This window comes from Strix aluco, chromosome 2 (assembly GCF_031877795.1).
Source record: "Strix aluco isolate bStrAlu1 chromosome 2, bStrAlu1.hap1, whole genome shotgun sequence".
Lineage (NCBI taxonomy): Eukaryota > Metazoa > Chordata > Aves > Strigiformes > Strigidae > Strix > Strix aluco.
The window spans coordinates 12,296,173-12,312,540 of record NC_133932.1 but is presented as its reverse complement, the minus strand read 5'-3'; the positions used below and the strand labels follow the sequence as shown (position 1 = coordinate 12,312,540).

Sequence of the window (16,368 nt, the reverse complement as noted above, 5' to 3'; positions counted from 1 at the left end):
GGTCAAACCCCACTGATGTGAGGGGAGCTGTATTCATTACTACTAGGCTGAATTTGACCCATTGTGCAATTAAGAAGAAAGTAAAATGCAACATTAGGGGAGTTTCATTGTCACCAACATAGTTAACACTCACTTAATGTAGAGTTGTACCCCCAGGCTTCAGACAGATTTAAAGCTCTGTATTTAAAAATAAGCACTGCTTTGAACCAAGACAATAAAGAAGCCATTAGAAAAAAAGTCTATTAAACACTTACCAGGAAACCTGCTATGGAGGTTAGCATCACAGTTGTATCCATTGAACTGAGCAGCCACTGAAAGCACTTTAATCGTCAGCAGGAGCAGTAACCATACCTGTTCCATTGCAAAACCTAGCAAAACATTAGGTGGTTATTACACACATCTGTTCGTTGTGTTAAAGATGCTTACTGCAGACATTTAACCACTCGGGAGGTGATGGTCTCCAGCAACGGAACTGGGGATAAGGCTCACAAGCTTATGGAAAAGAGGCCACAGGCAGCAGGGCCCATTTCTCTACTTCTGAGTAATGTGTAATTTCCATTAACTTCTACAGCTTTTAATCATAACTCGTGGCAAAAAAAAAGGTACTCAAGGATGATAGAAAAGGAGAAAAAAAAAATCCCTAAAACATATTGATAGATTAGGATTGCTTAAATATTTAAACTCCAACAGCTTTTTTGGAATTTCAATGTAAAAGTTCTTTGAGAAAGACATCATAGAACAATAGTTTTATTTTAGCCAAGTCCTTGAAAACCATACAGATAAATGGCTTGCTGAGCAATTCTCAGGCTCAAGGTCCTAGAATAAAAATCAGTTCATATCTACTTGCCAAAAATCTGTTCTTTGAAGCATGCATTCAATTGCATTGAGCTTATGTACAGGGTTGGCACAGACACGTTCATCTACTTGAATGATATCTGGCAACCAGACCAGGAGATCAGAACACATGAATTTCTAGTGTCTTGGGTAATTATTCTTCTTGGGAGGAGAACTCCAAGGTGTAATAATACGTGTGGTATTTAGCACAACCAAACAAATATCTGATTCATGCTTTTGTCAAAAATATCCTAAAATATTGAGATTTTTATCCTTGAATCTAAGTGTTACTGATTTATTTTTTTTTAATTGATAAGATTGTGTAATCCTAGAAAATATCTCTGCTGATGTGGACCTCAAATGCAGCAATGCTGTCCATTTGCCTAGACAGGAACTGATTTTAAAATTTAGGAAGTTTGCTTTCTCTAAGACTATAGATACAGAGATGCTGATCATTACCTTCCTCCAAGTGGACAGAACAAAGAACATCTGTAAACTCCATAGATGCAGCACACCTAAATGCAGCCATATCCAGCATGGCAAGTGGCTGTCATGCATTGCTGAGAAGAGCTGGCAACAGCACACAGAGAAAACATTTGAGACAAATCCTCACTCTTAACTGGATCTTCACAGCTACATAACGGTCTAAGCTAAAGTCTACTCAAATGAATAGAAAAGCATCCACTAGTTTTGCTTCCACTGGTTTTCAAACCAGGCTCACAGAGTACACAAACCTGGGATTTAAAGCCTTGTGTTGAAGGACAGACCCATAGAGGAGACTCCCAAGTGCTCTCTGTCAGCAAACAACCTACAACAAAACACTGAGCCAAACTCTACTAAAAAGTCAAAGGCATGTCCAAATGTCCAGCCATTCACTGTGTAATTCTGCTTGGAAGTACATGGAATAAAAATGGAGAATTGAAACGCCAGCTCCCTGCTAAGCATGCATGTTTTCTAAGTTGGGTGTAGCTTTTGCTATCATATCCAAAAGCAGTTTTGCTAGCAAGTTCTGCACAACTTCCTCAAAGTGTGCCCTATAGCAACAGTGCAACTTCCTTTTAGTTTCAGGTGGATAAAAAACTCTAAATGAAAGCATTCTTTGACCCTCTGCTCCTTCCCCATTAGATTCCTGTGGAGGTTGACAGCACTTGCAGCTAATGCTGATGAAGAATTGTGAAAACATAAGAAAGAAAATAAAATTTCTAACTGGGTTGCTATGAAACCTCTGTATTTTCATTATCTCCTCACCCTCTCCATTACTCTCAGATGGAGAAGTAAGGTAGTGTTTTGTTTGTTTACTACAAAAATTCATACTTTATTTTGAAAGAAACATTTTTTCCTTTGGAAAATTGGCATGTCTCCAGTGTACTGAAGCCTTACCTCTGCTTGTACAAGAGTTACATCAATAAAGTGGCTATTACTGTTCTGTTGTATATGAGCTGGTTTCTGATGTCCATTACAATGTTATAAATCAAGGGCAATTTACCAAGGTCTAAATCTGACTTCAATTTTCTAACTGCCACAGTATTTTCTGCTACCAAAAAAACCTGTTTGAAAACAATGTAATGAAAGTTGACACTGACAAAGCTGTGGCTGTTATTTAGATGAAAAGCAGAACTTACAATAAATTCTAAAATTTTAATTATTAAACTTAACTTCTGCTGATGTGTTTCAGAGGAAGGAGAGATGATTGCTAAGGAACAAAGCTGAATTAAGACAGTAAGTATTTATAGCATTAGTTCTCTAGTTGTATTCGGAACAAGTCAGATTTTAACACAACCAATAACATCTTACTTGCTTTCTGGCTATTGACTCCTCTGCATATGGATCAACATGCAAACCCACATCATCACTTGAGCTGATTACTGCTGATTTCAGTTAAATAAGTTAGTAACATGCATTATTTTTCATTTCTCAAGTGAATTGCAGGTCTAGAAAGCACCCTGAGAGGCCAGCCTCACCTATCTGCCCACCCCAGCAAGAATCAAGGCAGTCATTCTTGCTTTTCCAGCCTGTTCTTAAAGGCCTCTGGCAATTTATTTCTCAACAGAAATTTCTAAAACTTAAGTCCCCTGAACATGTAATGCATCCCAACCAAAAGATTTGTACCATATTAATACTGCTGAACATTTCATCCAATTAAAGAAACATGAAAGTTTTATCAAAATAGTAACAGAAACATCATAATCTTATAGCCTTTACATGAATATGAAATGAAAGGAAGGTACTACGCAAGGGTCAGGAGTAGGGTGATTTATAATCCAGAAGTCAACAAATTTATGTAGAACATATCTGTCCTTTTTCTTCAATTTACTACGCAACTCTAAGCCTTTTTCAAAGAATACAGCTCCTGGTGCTTTCCAAAAAAAAACAGAAAAAAAAAAAAAGTGCTTCTTTGGTCTAGTAGCAAATATATTTGGCTGTTAAGAAGGCTGACATGATTCCAAAGAGGCCAACACATACTGCAAGGGAAATGCAATCTTTTCTATCCATGAAACTCTTAACTGACAAACCTATACCAGGTTTCACTGACGTACTAAGATGTACTAAGAGGTCTCTTCTATATTCTCCAGACCTCATCTACGGTTTTCCGTGCTCAGCATCTTCAAGGATCTTAATGTCTACATGATTTACCATGTTTTGGTTATGACGTTCACAGTGTAGTGCTTAGTCTCACTGAAATGCCCAAATCACCTCAAAAATCCTGTCACAGTCACTTAAATAATTTTACTTCCAAATGTTTCTGCCTCCACCCACCCAGTAAGGATTTCTTCCAAACAAGGTCTGGTATTTTATTTAGGAAGGGAACTGTTCTTTCCCTTGACTTGGGGGTGAAGGTAAAAATCTGTGTGCAGGACTTCCATTACCACAGAAAAAAGTTCACATGACAAATATCTCAGGCATTACTAGAACAAAAGAGCTTTAAAGGCCAGGTATAGACAAAAGAGACAGTCAGGGATTTAAAGAACTAACAAATATGGTTAATTAAAGAATTTCAAAGACCATTCTTCATGGAGGTTTCTAAGTAAATTCAAAGGAAAAACAGCCCAACATATCCAGGTTTCAGTGTAATCAAATTAGAATAAACTTCCAGAATGCTGAAATAGTCAGGGTACGAACCTCTGCTGAACCAGAGTGGTCTACATATTCAGCAGAATCACAACTGCAGGTCTTATTGTTCTGTGCCGCATATCATTGAAGAGTACAAAGAGGTGGGAGTTGCAACATGCAGTCCTCAATTTAATTGTTACCATTTTAAAAAGCCCTTATCCCTGCTTTCATAAACTTCACCATGTCAGAAAACCCATACAAAACTTCAAAGTAAAAATGTCTATGATTTTAAAAAAGCCATTTTGCAGTTAATTTAGGAATTTAGTTTCATGGAGAAGCAGTGGTTTGACCTACCTAGATTCCCTCTTATTTCCTCTCTTATCACCCAACGTTCATATATCTTCTTCACACATCCTCTCGAAAAAGATCTTCAAAAATTTTCAATTGTGAACAGCATTCACTGATTCAGCCCTACATTTTTACTGAAATTCATTTGTGAGCCAGTTTTGACTTCTGAGTATATTACTTATCTCAAATATTCATCCTGTATTTTAGAAGAACGTCCTATAATTGACTGCTTGTTCCTTATCTTTCACTCATAGGGTGTGGCAGTTCCACAAAATAATATGGTGATCTTTATGCCTTCTGACCAGGTCAGTCTTTAAAAAAAAAGTTAATAGTAATAATGAAAACTTCTGAAAGAAAATTATAAATGTGATAAGCACGTAATAAAGCTGGTGGAACATTTGTAACTGTTTTCATACATATCTAGTAACTGTCTAAATGCTCTCCAGCATTGTACATTAGGTCTCTACAAGTAATGGAATAGAAACATTACTACTTTTACTCATAAAAATATTTTCAAATTATCATTATATAGTTGAATGAGTACTTCTCAGTCATCTCATAACAAAATAGTTCCTTGTCTTTTTGGTTTACATTCATCTTACTGTCAACACTTGCTTCTGCACCTGCATTTAAGTTGTGAATAGTTGTGAAGTACGTTAACTGTACTGCTGTCAGGTCTTCCCGAACTGCTTTGCTTCTAGACACGTATTAGATCATTTGCTGTCACTTAAAAGTAACCCAGTGAATAAAACCAGAAGAATACCTCTCTACCTCAAGTTCTTCGGTGGAACTTTCTCCTTAACTTGTACATCCCATTGTAATTATCCAGATCACGTTTTAAAGCCTTCTGCTTTATCTCCTTGACTCTTCTGATGCAGATAAAATAGGACTTGGATCTTTATAATATCTGTTTTGAAGACAAGCCTACCAAATGGTAATAACTGCTTTTTCTCAAAAGGATTGTTACAGAAAAATGGGCACCTCAGATGCAAAGAACTTTAAGACACATTTCAACTATAAAGTTTCCCTCTGCTTGTAGATAATCTTTGGTGCTGAGACTTTGAAACACAGAATTTCTTTTCTTACAGATTTCTCTGATTTCAGACTCCGTAGTGCCATCCCATTTCTGACACCAAGCAAAACCTGCAAAAATATATATATGCAGACATGCACACACACACGTATATACACGACAAATATATACACAGAGACACACACGTATATCTTGAAGGTCAGCAGTTTCCCAAACAGAGGACTAAAGCTGATGACAGAGCTAAATCTGTGTGAACAGACTCTATGTTCCCAAAATTACTTTGCAAATGTAATAATGTAACCTATATGCAGAAATAATAAAACTAAGAATATCAGAGATCAGTGCACCCTAGAACGTACAAAAACAGGTAAATTAATCTCTCTTGTAGCTATTCAGAACACAAAGAGCAGTTGTGGACTACGCAAGGCCACACATTAAATACACGCACATAGTCAGGCATAGAGCTGCCTTCAGTATCAATTAGCTGGTCCTAGAATAACCCATGTTTATTTGCTAGTCATATATTTCCACTCAATTCCTGAGATTTAAAAACAAGAGTCCTTGATTAGCTCCATACTACGTCAGCTTTGGGTCAAAGCTTGGAGTCCCTCCTTAATCAAACTTCCACCAGAAACAAACAGGAGCTTTACCTGATGAAGACCAAATTTTAGCTACAGTCTCAAATGCCAAGACGTTTTGTGAATCCAGCAGGTGCCTACAGTGTCCAAGAAAAATGAGACTGGGGAATAAATTTTTGTACCGTTTATTAAAAACAATATACAAAGCTTTTGCTTTGGTTCTACGATTTAAAAAAAATTCTGATTGATTTTCCAGTCCTTTACAATAATCTCTTTCACAGGATAAAAAAGCCAAAGGGACTGAGAAAGGGATATTAATTTTCCACAAAATGAAGCCACACCAAAATCACTAGACTCTAATTTGAAAGACTTCAAATTTTGACCAGCATACTATGCAGGAAACTGAAATTCAAGACCATAAAATATTTATATGGAAGCAATCCATAGCTTGCTTATGGATTGAAACGAAATAACCATTCTAAAACATGCTGTACACCGAAAGACTGAAAACCTAGATCTGGTTCCCAAAGACCTGTGTCTTTTTTGTGAATCTTATTACTGGTAGTGAGACTTGAATGTGTATGTTGGGTAAATAATAGAAGCCTTACAGCCATGCAGTGCTCTTCAGCCTAGAAAATCAGCAAAAGGTGTGCTTAAAGAGATACACACTAGCATAGGTCCATCTGGAGCTTCATTTCATAGCCTTGGATAGGCAAAACCCCAGCTGAGACTGATTTTTTTTGCCTGCCTAAAGACTAGGGAAATTTAATATTACCATATTGCCAATAAGCTGTAAAAAAAAAAAAAAAAACTAAAAAAAAAAAACAAAAACAAAAAAACCAAACAACACCTAGATTTTAACACTTCAAAACATTCATAACAATCTTCTAAACATTGTACTTTAGTATACATGTCTGTCTTCATTGTTACAACAACTCCTTGGATGCACTGAGAGTTTTTAATCTCGTCTGAAAAGCAACTAAGTTAATTGCGTATTTATGAGGTAAGAAGAGAAGCAGTGATCAAATTAAGAATATGACTATATGCAATATTTCCAAGAGATTTATACAAAGTAGCATAATACCTTTTTCCAAGGCGACAGACTATTAGGGAAATACAGTTATTAAAGCATAAAAAACCTGAACAACTATTTGTTGAACAAGCCAGAGATCTTGACTTACTAGATCTATTTAAACTTAATCACTTACAACTGTTGAAGTCATGGAGTATACTGTTTACCTGCTATTCTGTGCTAAATATCAGAGTTATTCTAGTTTTTCCTACATCCACTAGTGAAATACTAATATTTTTCAAATGCGCTAGCTTCCCGCCACCCTGTCCCATATTATTTTTACTGTAGCTATGCTTAGTGATTGAACAGTTGGATTTTACTTTAAATACTGCCAGAATACTTGCTTTGCTGTCCCAAAGATGACTTCAATAAGATATTAAGATCTTTCTTCCTGCATTTCACAGAAAATATTGCCAAAACTCTTCCAGACATTTATTTTAACCTAAGGAAAATGCTAGTGTTTTCCAAATCATGCCCATCATATCATACAATGAAAGTACCTAAATATGTATTTGATAGATAAACTAAAAATTTTATCTTTGAAATGATGTTTCCAACTCCATGGTTCACAGATACCTCAATAAAAATATGAAAACACAAATCAACTTAAAGTTCCAGATATAAAAATGCACAAAATCATATCTCCTGAGCCTCACAGGAAATATTAATTTCTATTCTGTTCTTCCAACCTGCATGAATTAACCACTGTTTCCCACAGGACATTCACGCAGATATGAAGTGCAGAATGTTGTCAGTGAGAGCAGATTTGAGAGGAAAACAGGTGTGAAGAAAGTGATTTATGGTCAAAGCTTTGGACCTGCATTAACGAATTTTGGACAAATTCTCCTCTCACTTTCACACTCTTCATATTGTCTACTGCATCAGAAAAACTTTGACATCAGCAACAGACCTGAGAAAAAAGAAAGGAAATTCAGTATAAGATTTGGATACTATTGCAGTGATCTGAAACGACCATTTAAGCCTAAATTTGGAAGTTCTTGACAAAGCAAGACCTCCTTTTAATCATTAAAATCCACATAATTTGACTTTTTGCACTTAGCTCTGCATTCCTTTAATCTTGTGTGTTCAGAGTTAGATTCTTCAGTGTAACTTTGGTGGATTCAACATGAAACGTACTAAAACAGACAGATTTCCTACTAAAGTCACTGTGTATCTGACTTGCACTTAAAACTAAAATAAAAACATTTTTCAATTTTCCACTTCTCACTTCAGCTACAAAATATTATAAACAAGAAAAAATTCTATAGTTAACAGTTAAAACTGCCCAATTACAAAACAAGGGCCATCAGGTAACCACCAGTCGTGCAGCACCCAGCTATTACATATAGAAGTATCTGTAATGAACACTACTACAGTGTTTTTAAGACATTGGCTAATTAATCCAACACCCAAAAAAAGGTCCAATTTTGCTCTACTGCAGCTGGTTTACATTGTGTTCCTCTTTCACTTTTAGTGGAGACTCTGCAATTTGAAAATCACCGAGACACTAAAGCGAGTCCAGGATCATCTTGGACTGAAATACAAAAGCAACAGTCACATCGAGTCCCCTGTACGAGGAGTGTGCAAAGAGTGTTCCTAAATCCTGGAACGAAGAGGTTGTTCCTAGGCTGAAACACATTCTCAACACATGCACATTCAGTCTACAGATTTCCTTCTCAGACCACTGATCATTATGGGGGTTCCATCAACTAGCAAATTTACAGCGACTATCAAATCATTCGATATAGGCCACTGAAGAGTCATCACATGCTAACGGCTTTCAGTTGCCTCTAACCACGGTCTGGATTCAAACACACTGATCTAGTGATGAGTTGCTCTTAATCCTATTGCCTGCCCCCAGAGCCCTGCAGTCACATGGGCAGATAAAGATCTAAATGAGTATCATTCTACTTAATTACTCTTTTTACGCTTTTGAAGAGAGCAATAGAAATATAAATCTTCAGTAAATAATGCTTGATGTCACTAGCAAGTAGATTATACTGCAGCCATCTGTTTGCAGCTTGAAAACTTACCAGTAAAATAAGACTTCCCTTACAAAAAGCAGCATCAGTTTATGCCATCATGATGACTTCAATTTTCTTACTTTTAGGAACAGAAATTAAGCAGCAAAGTTGTAGAGTACTGCTGCAGTACAGTACAGCCTTATCGAACCCTTAAAATTTAAACAAATTTGCAGTAAATAACACTGCTAATATCTTGGTCGAAGAAAGTATGTAATACCACAGATTTCATAAATGCTGTGAAATCAGAGAGCACTTACATTGTTCCCAGATTTATGCTTAAAAAGAAAAAGAAAAATTATTTCTATTGTGAAATAGAGAAGATTCACTTATGGATATTTCTTTCACCATGTTTCAAGTCCCTCTCATAGCCATTTTGGACTTAAAACAAGGTTTGAAGTAATTTTCAAGCCAACCTCTAAAAACAAGCCTGAGGGGTACTGCTCAAGGCCTAGCTGAAAGAAAACAAAATGTAATGCATTGGTAAAAACATTCTTTGATCAAGAGCATGCAAGCAGGGCCAACACTCCTATCTTCTGCTGCTTTTAGACCATGATAAAGTTTTCTCTCACCGTACACAAAGCAATTATAGTAACTATGTCAATTTGGACTGTATCAGTTCATCAGCTTAACTAAAGAATTGATTTCTAATCCCCACTGTCTTTATTCAAAAATATATTGCCATTATTATTACTTTAAAAATAAACAAAGGTGGTGCAATTATCAGGTCCGGTCACCTTTGTGACCAGAGACAATGTAATTTCCAATCAGCAAACCCATGTCATTCAATTGCAGTGAAGCCAGATAAGAAGTCTCGCTTATCAAAATTTTCCTCCATCAATGCAATGATTGTGGGAACAGGCTGACTGACACCACAAGTTGGATAACATTGTCTCCTTCAAGCAATTGATTGTTTCCCTCCTGAAAGCAACATGAGTGGGTCTGACATACATTGATAGCCTCAGCACTGTAAGGGGTTTATAACCTTCCTCCCCTCACATTAATAGCATGAGTCTGGCCTGGGTATCTTTAGGTAAAAACTAAGTTGCAAAAAAAAAAATATCACCTCTTTTCACAGTTGGATGCTAATTTGCCTTCATGTTTTCATTAGCTATTTCCTGCATACTTCTTCCCGACAAACTCCCTCTGAGATTTCCCAGTGAGGTTAAATTTGTCTGACAGGTGATAAAGTAAGAATTTTCTTTAAAAAGTAACTAATAATTTGACATTAACCAATATTTTCATAAATTCTAGTTGGCTGACATGGTGGGCACTTACCCAAATCCCCTGTAGCTGTTGAGTCAGCTGTACTCCATCTATCCTGTGCTCCTGCATGTGATCAAGTGTTCGACTCCTCTGCCCTGCAGAACTTTTTCAGAAAATACTCTGAGCCTGTGGATGGGGGAAAAGAGACACTCATTATGAAAATTCTTTATAAAATAGATCTGGATTTTAGATGGGAAAATTTGACAGGTCTCAGAATACTTTACAAGTCTGTTCATCATCAGACTGAAACCTGAGCAGGATCTTTATGGTGGCTTTTTTCAATCCTCTGCCTCTTCTTTTCTTGCAGCCTTTTGATCTGCTTCTCTCCACTTGTATGAAGATCTCCAGAGGACCATGTGGGGCAAACAATCAACCTGGAGAAATTTTTCTGTCATCAGCTTGTTGAGGGAAAACCTTGTCTGCTTAAAAATAGGGGTGGGAGGAAGGAGAAAGATGGAAGCACTGAGATAGGATCAGTAACTAAGCTGCAAGGTTATCAATGTCCCGTTGTGTGTTGTGAGAAGTGTCCATTTTTTTCAATTCTGGGATAAATTCATAGTACTAAACAAAACAAAAGCAAAAAAAGCGACATTTCACGCTGTGATGAAAATGTGATATAGGGGTGTCATCATGAATACAGGTGTCAACAGAATGATAATTACCAACAGGACATCAATGCACACAAAGCCAAGTGCACACAAAGGCAAAGATCAAGCTGCTAGAAACCAAACCTGCTTCATAATGTCTACTCCCCTATCTCTGGGATTTGGAAAGTGGGGGGGGCTGAACGGGGGGGGTCTTTAACTTCCTTTTGTTGCATTAGTTTTTTCTTCCTCCTGCCTCTTTTTGCCCCCTCCTTTCAGTTTCTGTTGCAACCATCTAAAGCCTGGAAGCTTTTGTTACACCTTTGGCCAGAGAAAACAGTAGTTGATAGGCTTTGGCACCATAGAGAAAGCTTTGAGGTGCCTGGATTTGTTGGGGCTTAGGGCAGTTTTTAGAACAGACGAGACCTGCTTCTGCCATGCCTTCACTTCAGCCAGCTCCTCTTAAACATCAAAGTGCTGCAGAGCACACTGTGCACATTCACAGTAAACAGGCAGGCCCCGAAGAGCAGTCGAGCAGCCGTGACAGAACTGGCAGCAACACGATGCACTGATCCCCACTCCTCCTCACGGTCCTCATGTCAGGGCACTAGCAAAAGAAAGCAGACTTCCCTTTTAACACTGAAGCATCCTACAGAGGCACAGGCTTTGGTGAAGGAGCTCCTAGAGGAACCCCAGAGGGCTCATGGATCTGCGTGTCCCCTGCCTGCTCTCAGTTTCTCTAGAGGCAGTGGGATGCTCCCCTGCCATTTCCTGAGCTACCCGCTGCCAGTCACCTCCACACATGGTAGATCAGTGGCCTCGTTTCCCAGCAGCACTGTGCACAGCTCCAGCAGAGCTGGAGGAGATTTTCTTCACCTTCCTCCCACTGCTGAAAGAGGGTAGCCCCTGCACACTCAAACCCTGTGCTCTCCACCACAGAATGGCAGACCCCACCTGGCTACTCTGGACCCAGCAAGGAGAGTCCTTTGCTGACCCCTTACTCAGATAGCCAAAAACTTTGCTGTTCCTAGCAGGAATTTTGCTCTAGAAGAGATCCAGACTATAAGAGTAATGCTTTGAATTTGTCAGGCACCAAAGGGCTCTCTACCTCTGCAAATTTCTAGTCCTGTATTCAGGCACATACCCTATAATATTAATGCTGCTTTGCCTGGGTAAGGACTCAAAAACTAAATCCAACCTTATAATACGAATAATGTAACACAGTCTGGACTAAGGCAGCCTTGAACTAATAAAAAGATAAACCAAGAGATATGCAGCAATGACACTTTCCAGTCTTTTACTTCACATCAAGTGTTTAGACAGATTTGATACCTCATCACACAAATCCACAATGGAATATCTCAGCTTAATATTAGTTTCACAAACAAGAGTATTTAAAGCATGGTCTGCCCTTGAGTAGGTTTCCAAAATGGGAATCTTGATTTACTTTATTATTTGAGACACTTATAATATCAAAAGTCAACCCTTGCCTTTTGGTCTTCAAATGAGATTATTAAAAACATCATATCATCTTAAGACACTGAGTGCAATTTCTCTCCATTTCCACTGGTGGTAAGTACAGCTTCTGCAACACCTGGATTTCTTCCCTCCATAGGGATATGCACACAATGAAATCCCGGCCCAGCATCACAGCTGTCATCCCATCTTTCTCTTGCTGCAGACTAGGCTTTTCAGTAAACAAAGGAGACAAAGCACCAGGCTTGCAGGACAGATCCTTATAACCTAAGGCTCACTGAAGAAGCTGGCCATCTGAGCAGCTACACAGAGAGGAGTGGTGGCTCTGGACTTCTGGAGACACAGCTCTCCCCACAAGCTGTAGAAGCAGCTTGGCATGTGTGAGCAGAAGCAGGTTAAAAGCTGGCTGGGCAGCACTGCTCATGGTGGCTGCATCACAGCCCTTGGTAATCAGCAAGACCAGCCTTCATCCCAGCAGGTCACATCATGTACCCCTATGAAAATTATTGCTGACATACCCCTCACATTATGCTTCTTGAGGAAAGAGTGATTAGCTAGATGTTCCTACCTCCAAACAGCTTTCACAACCTGGGAACGCAACAGTTCCCCCATCAGTCTACTAAAACTCCACAGGTAAGGGAGAAAACAGCCCCAACATGTTCTATCAGTAATTATTTGCTCTCATTTATAGAAAGCAATCAATCAACAAATCTCTGCACTTAGTAGAAAAGGCACTTCACTGCTATCACACTGGACTTGTAAGTGATCTGAAAGGTATGCCACACGCACCCATAAGATCCAAGATTCAGTTTCAAGTTCTCTATAAATAATAGAGAATTCTGTAATTCCACTGCTGTATAATGTGTTATTTATCTACTCTCTAAATTTAAAATAAAAAGAAATCCCTGAATTCATTAACCTGGAAAAATAAAACAAACCTGAGTGTTTCACCATTAATCCTTGAAGGAATGTGCCCCCAACTATTTGATTCTCTAATCTTACACAGTTTACTCGTAAAGAAATTATTTTTACTCTGTATAATATTCAGTAGTTCTGGAAGCTCTCAGTTTGATTTCAAACAGTTATTCCAGTCAGAACAAATATAACTCCAAAGCGTTATGAATATATCACATAAAGAGCTTTACAAATGTACCTCATTATGACTCAAAGAGTTCTTGCTCATTTCCAAATTTAAAATCTGTCTCCATCCCACAAATTCCTCTGCATGTCTCATTACTTAGTGTATTATTTGAGATCAGACAAGCTGATTCTCCCAAATGCTAATTTCAAAGGAGTTTTGGACACAGTCTGATTACAAGTTTTATCAATTAGCATCTAAGGAGCTTTCTCTGTTCACACAGAGACACAATGCATAAGCAAAAGCATTTCTCCTCCCCTTTCTTCTAGGATTTGGAAGGTCCCCACTCACCCACAATTTGCTGCTGCTAAATACCTGAGAGGAGACAGAGTGGCTGCAAGAGGATAGAAAAACTCAATAGAAGAGAACAAATTCCAAATAAAAGGGCAAGTCCAAAGATTATTAACCAGTCTATATGCAAGCCAAATTCTACTGCTAATTTGCCCATGATATAACTTCAGAGTCTGCCAGATTTGCCTGTCTCAATTAAAAAAAAATAAGACACGAAATTATAACTTATTATTAACCAGAAAAAAAAGGAATTTTTCCTTATGTTTTTATTACTATTATCCTCTTGTATAGAGCTCTGGAGATATCCTAGACTTACTTTTACCAAATTTAAGCCAATATCAGAACTTCACAAAAGTTTCACAAAGTTCTACTAGATTGCTAGCTTTTTGAAGCACAGAGGAGAAATAAGACTATTTTAAAACAAAATATTCTTCAATTTTATAACTCATATGAAATTCCCATGCTCAGTTCAAAAGTAAAATGCTTTGCTCTCTTAAGAGGGATTCTGCCTTTTTGGGAATGAGTTCTGAAGGTGTACAGTGATTGCCGGAGGGTCCGTGAAATGAATTCTGCAGTCTAAATGGCCTTCTAAGGAAACAATTCAACCAAAGCACATTTCATTGTTTAGGAACAGAGTCTTATACGTGATTCGACATATAGTTTATCTAGCCATGTGCCTTGTCTAGAATATACCCCAACACCAATTGTTTCAAAAAAGTTCAGGAAAAACAAAGGATGCTTAAAAGCACAACCTCAGCTGACAAAACACAAACAAGCTAACCTTTCCCACAAAATAACCTGACAGAAGTCGGCTAATATTTGGGACATATATTGGCATATATAAGCTTGTATTTTGGAGGGATCTCATGGATTTCCTCTCTAGACATTTCTGTTATCCATATACAGCTATTACGTCCCCTTTTACCTGCCTCTTCCAACCAGGCCTACACTAGTGCTTTCAGCTCTTCTAACAACGACATTTTGGAAGCCTCCAAACACTCCCCACCCCTTCTCCAGTTGCTTTCTGTTTCTCATACCTGTATTTATCTGCATTTAAAAACCCCACACTTTTATTTCCTAGCCATTTCTCTGTATTAAGACCACATTAAGCCCCTTGCTATAAGCAATTCATTCTACTACCCAGTTTCTCTTCTGAAAGATTGGATTTAATTCAGAACCCAGCTAATATAGATTAACAACTTATATCATTCTTACTATACCTAGTCAATGTGTGCTACAGCCACAAGGAAAAAAAAATTTTTTAAAAAATCAATACTGCATGAAATATTCCTTCCTAGTTATAATCAAATATACTCACACAAATACATGGTTTAAAAATCGTCATGGCTATTTACATTATTGGCATCTAGAGAAAATGTGCACCAATTTTAAATAACTGAACAGTATTCAACCTCAGAACTGACTAGTTCACTTTATATCTTGCCAAAGCAATTGTAATTTAAATCTCTCTAATGCAAACTGTTAGCAGAACAGGGAGCACAAGTGAGAAAAATGATCATGAAGTTATACTTGCACTGAAACATCACACCGAACCCAAATCCAGTTTATGTAGACTTTTACCAAAGGCAAAAACGTGACCCAAACAGGTTGTAAATAACCCTGGCCTCAGTTTCATCTGGGTACAGACCATAGAACTGGGATATATAAATCCCTGTTAGTCATACTAGCACACAACAACATACATCAAAGGACCAGCATGCGTCAGCATTAGCAGAGGTAAACTTGAATGAGAAATGGCTGTGGTAACAACTTGTGAATTGGATTAAAAATACACACAAGACTACTTCAGCTTCTCTGGCTTTATGGAAACCTGCCTCCTTGGTGGCAACAAATATATATTCTCCTAGTGCTTTAGAACAGCATTAAAACCAGCTCAATTCTTCCTTTAAAATTCCTCTTTGTTTCACAGTTTGTCTGCTTTTTTGGTTTTAGATGTTTAAGCCCCTTCTGGCAGACTCTACATCTAGTACCATAGATGAGTTTAAGCTCACCTGGGGGTGTTCTGAAAAAGCATTTTTGTGTTGCCCATAACAGACCAGACAACCTGCTGTGAAAATAAATCTGGAATTAAAATTCCTCTTGAATTATACAGATAATTATTATTTTCCCCCAAATCTGGAAAAAAAAAAAAAGTAAAAATCACTTTGTTACCACTTGCTATCTTATCTTCAGTCATAGAAGTTACACTGTCCAAACACAAGATGAAAAGTTTGTTTTTAAGGCCACCATTTCCACATATATGTACACTTTATTACCATTAGATGAATCCTAAACTTTACACACTCCTATGTATAACTGAGACACACTCCATTCTGAACCCATTCCCACCTCCTAGCCAAACCCACAGACCCTATTCCTTAACAATTAGATTATACTTAATCAGTCTGTACTTCAACCACTTTTCTTCTACTAAGGTTTGCAGATTTTCAGATGAGAGAGAGAGAGAGGATGTTTTTGACCTGAAAGGAACATTAATCTGGTCCTCTTGCTTTACAGCATAACCTCTCCTTGTCTCCCTCTGCCATTAGCTTCTTCAACTAAATGCAGATGTCACCAGCCTTTCTTTAGCAAAGGGGAATAAGTGTCCCATTAAGTACTTAGAGGAGTGGACAGATTCTCCCATTCAGCTAGTTCCCTACACACTTGCTGGTGCTG

General features: G+C 37.8%; 1 protein-coding gene across 4 annotated transcripts in view; it reads right to left on the bottom strand.

Moving 5' to 3' along the window:
- Positions 1-16,368, bottom strand: part of ZPLD1 (zona pellucida like domain containing 1) — a 157,595-nt gene that overhangs the window by 23,253 nt on the left and 117,974 nt on the right. For all 4 annotated transcript variants that reach the window (XM_074816816.1, XM_074816818.1, XM_074816817.1 and 1 more), the window contains 2 exons: positions 10,216-10,329; positions 255-368 (listed from right to left, as the gene is read on the bottom strand). In XM_074816816.1, coding sequence (XP_074672917.1) covers positions 255-360 — 106 coding nt within the window. In that variant the 5' untranslated portion in view covers positions 361-368; positions 10,216-10,329. The remainder of the gene's footprint in view (positions 1-254; positions 369-10,215; positions 10,330-16,368) is intronic.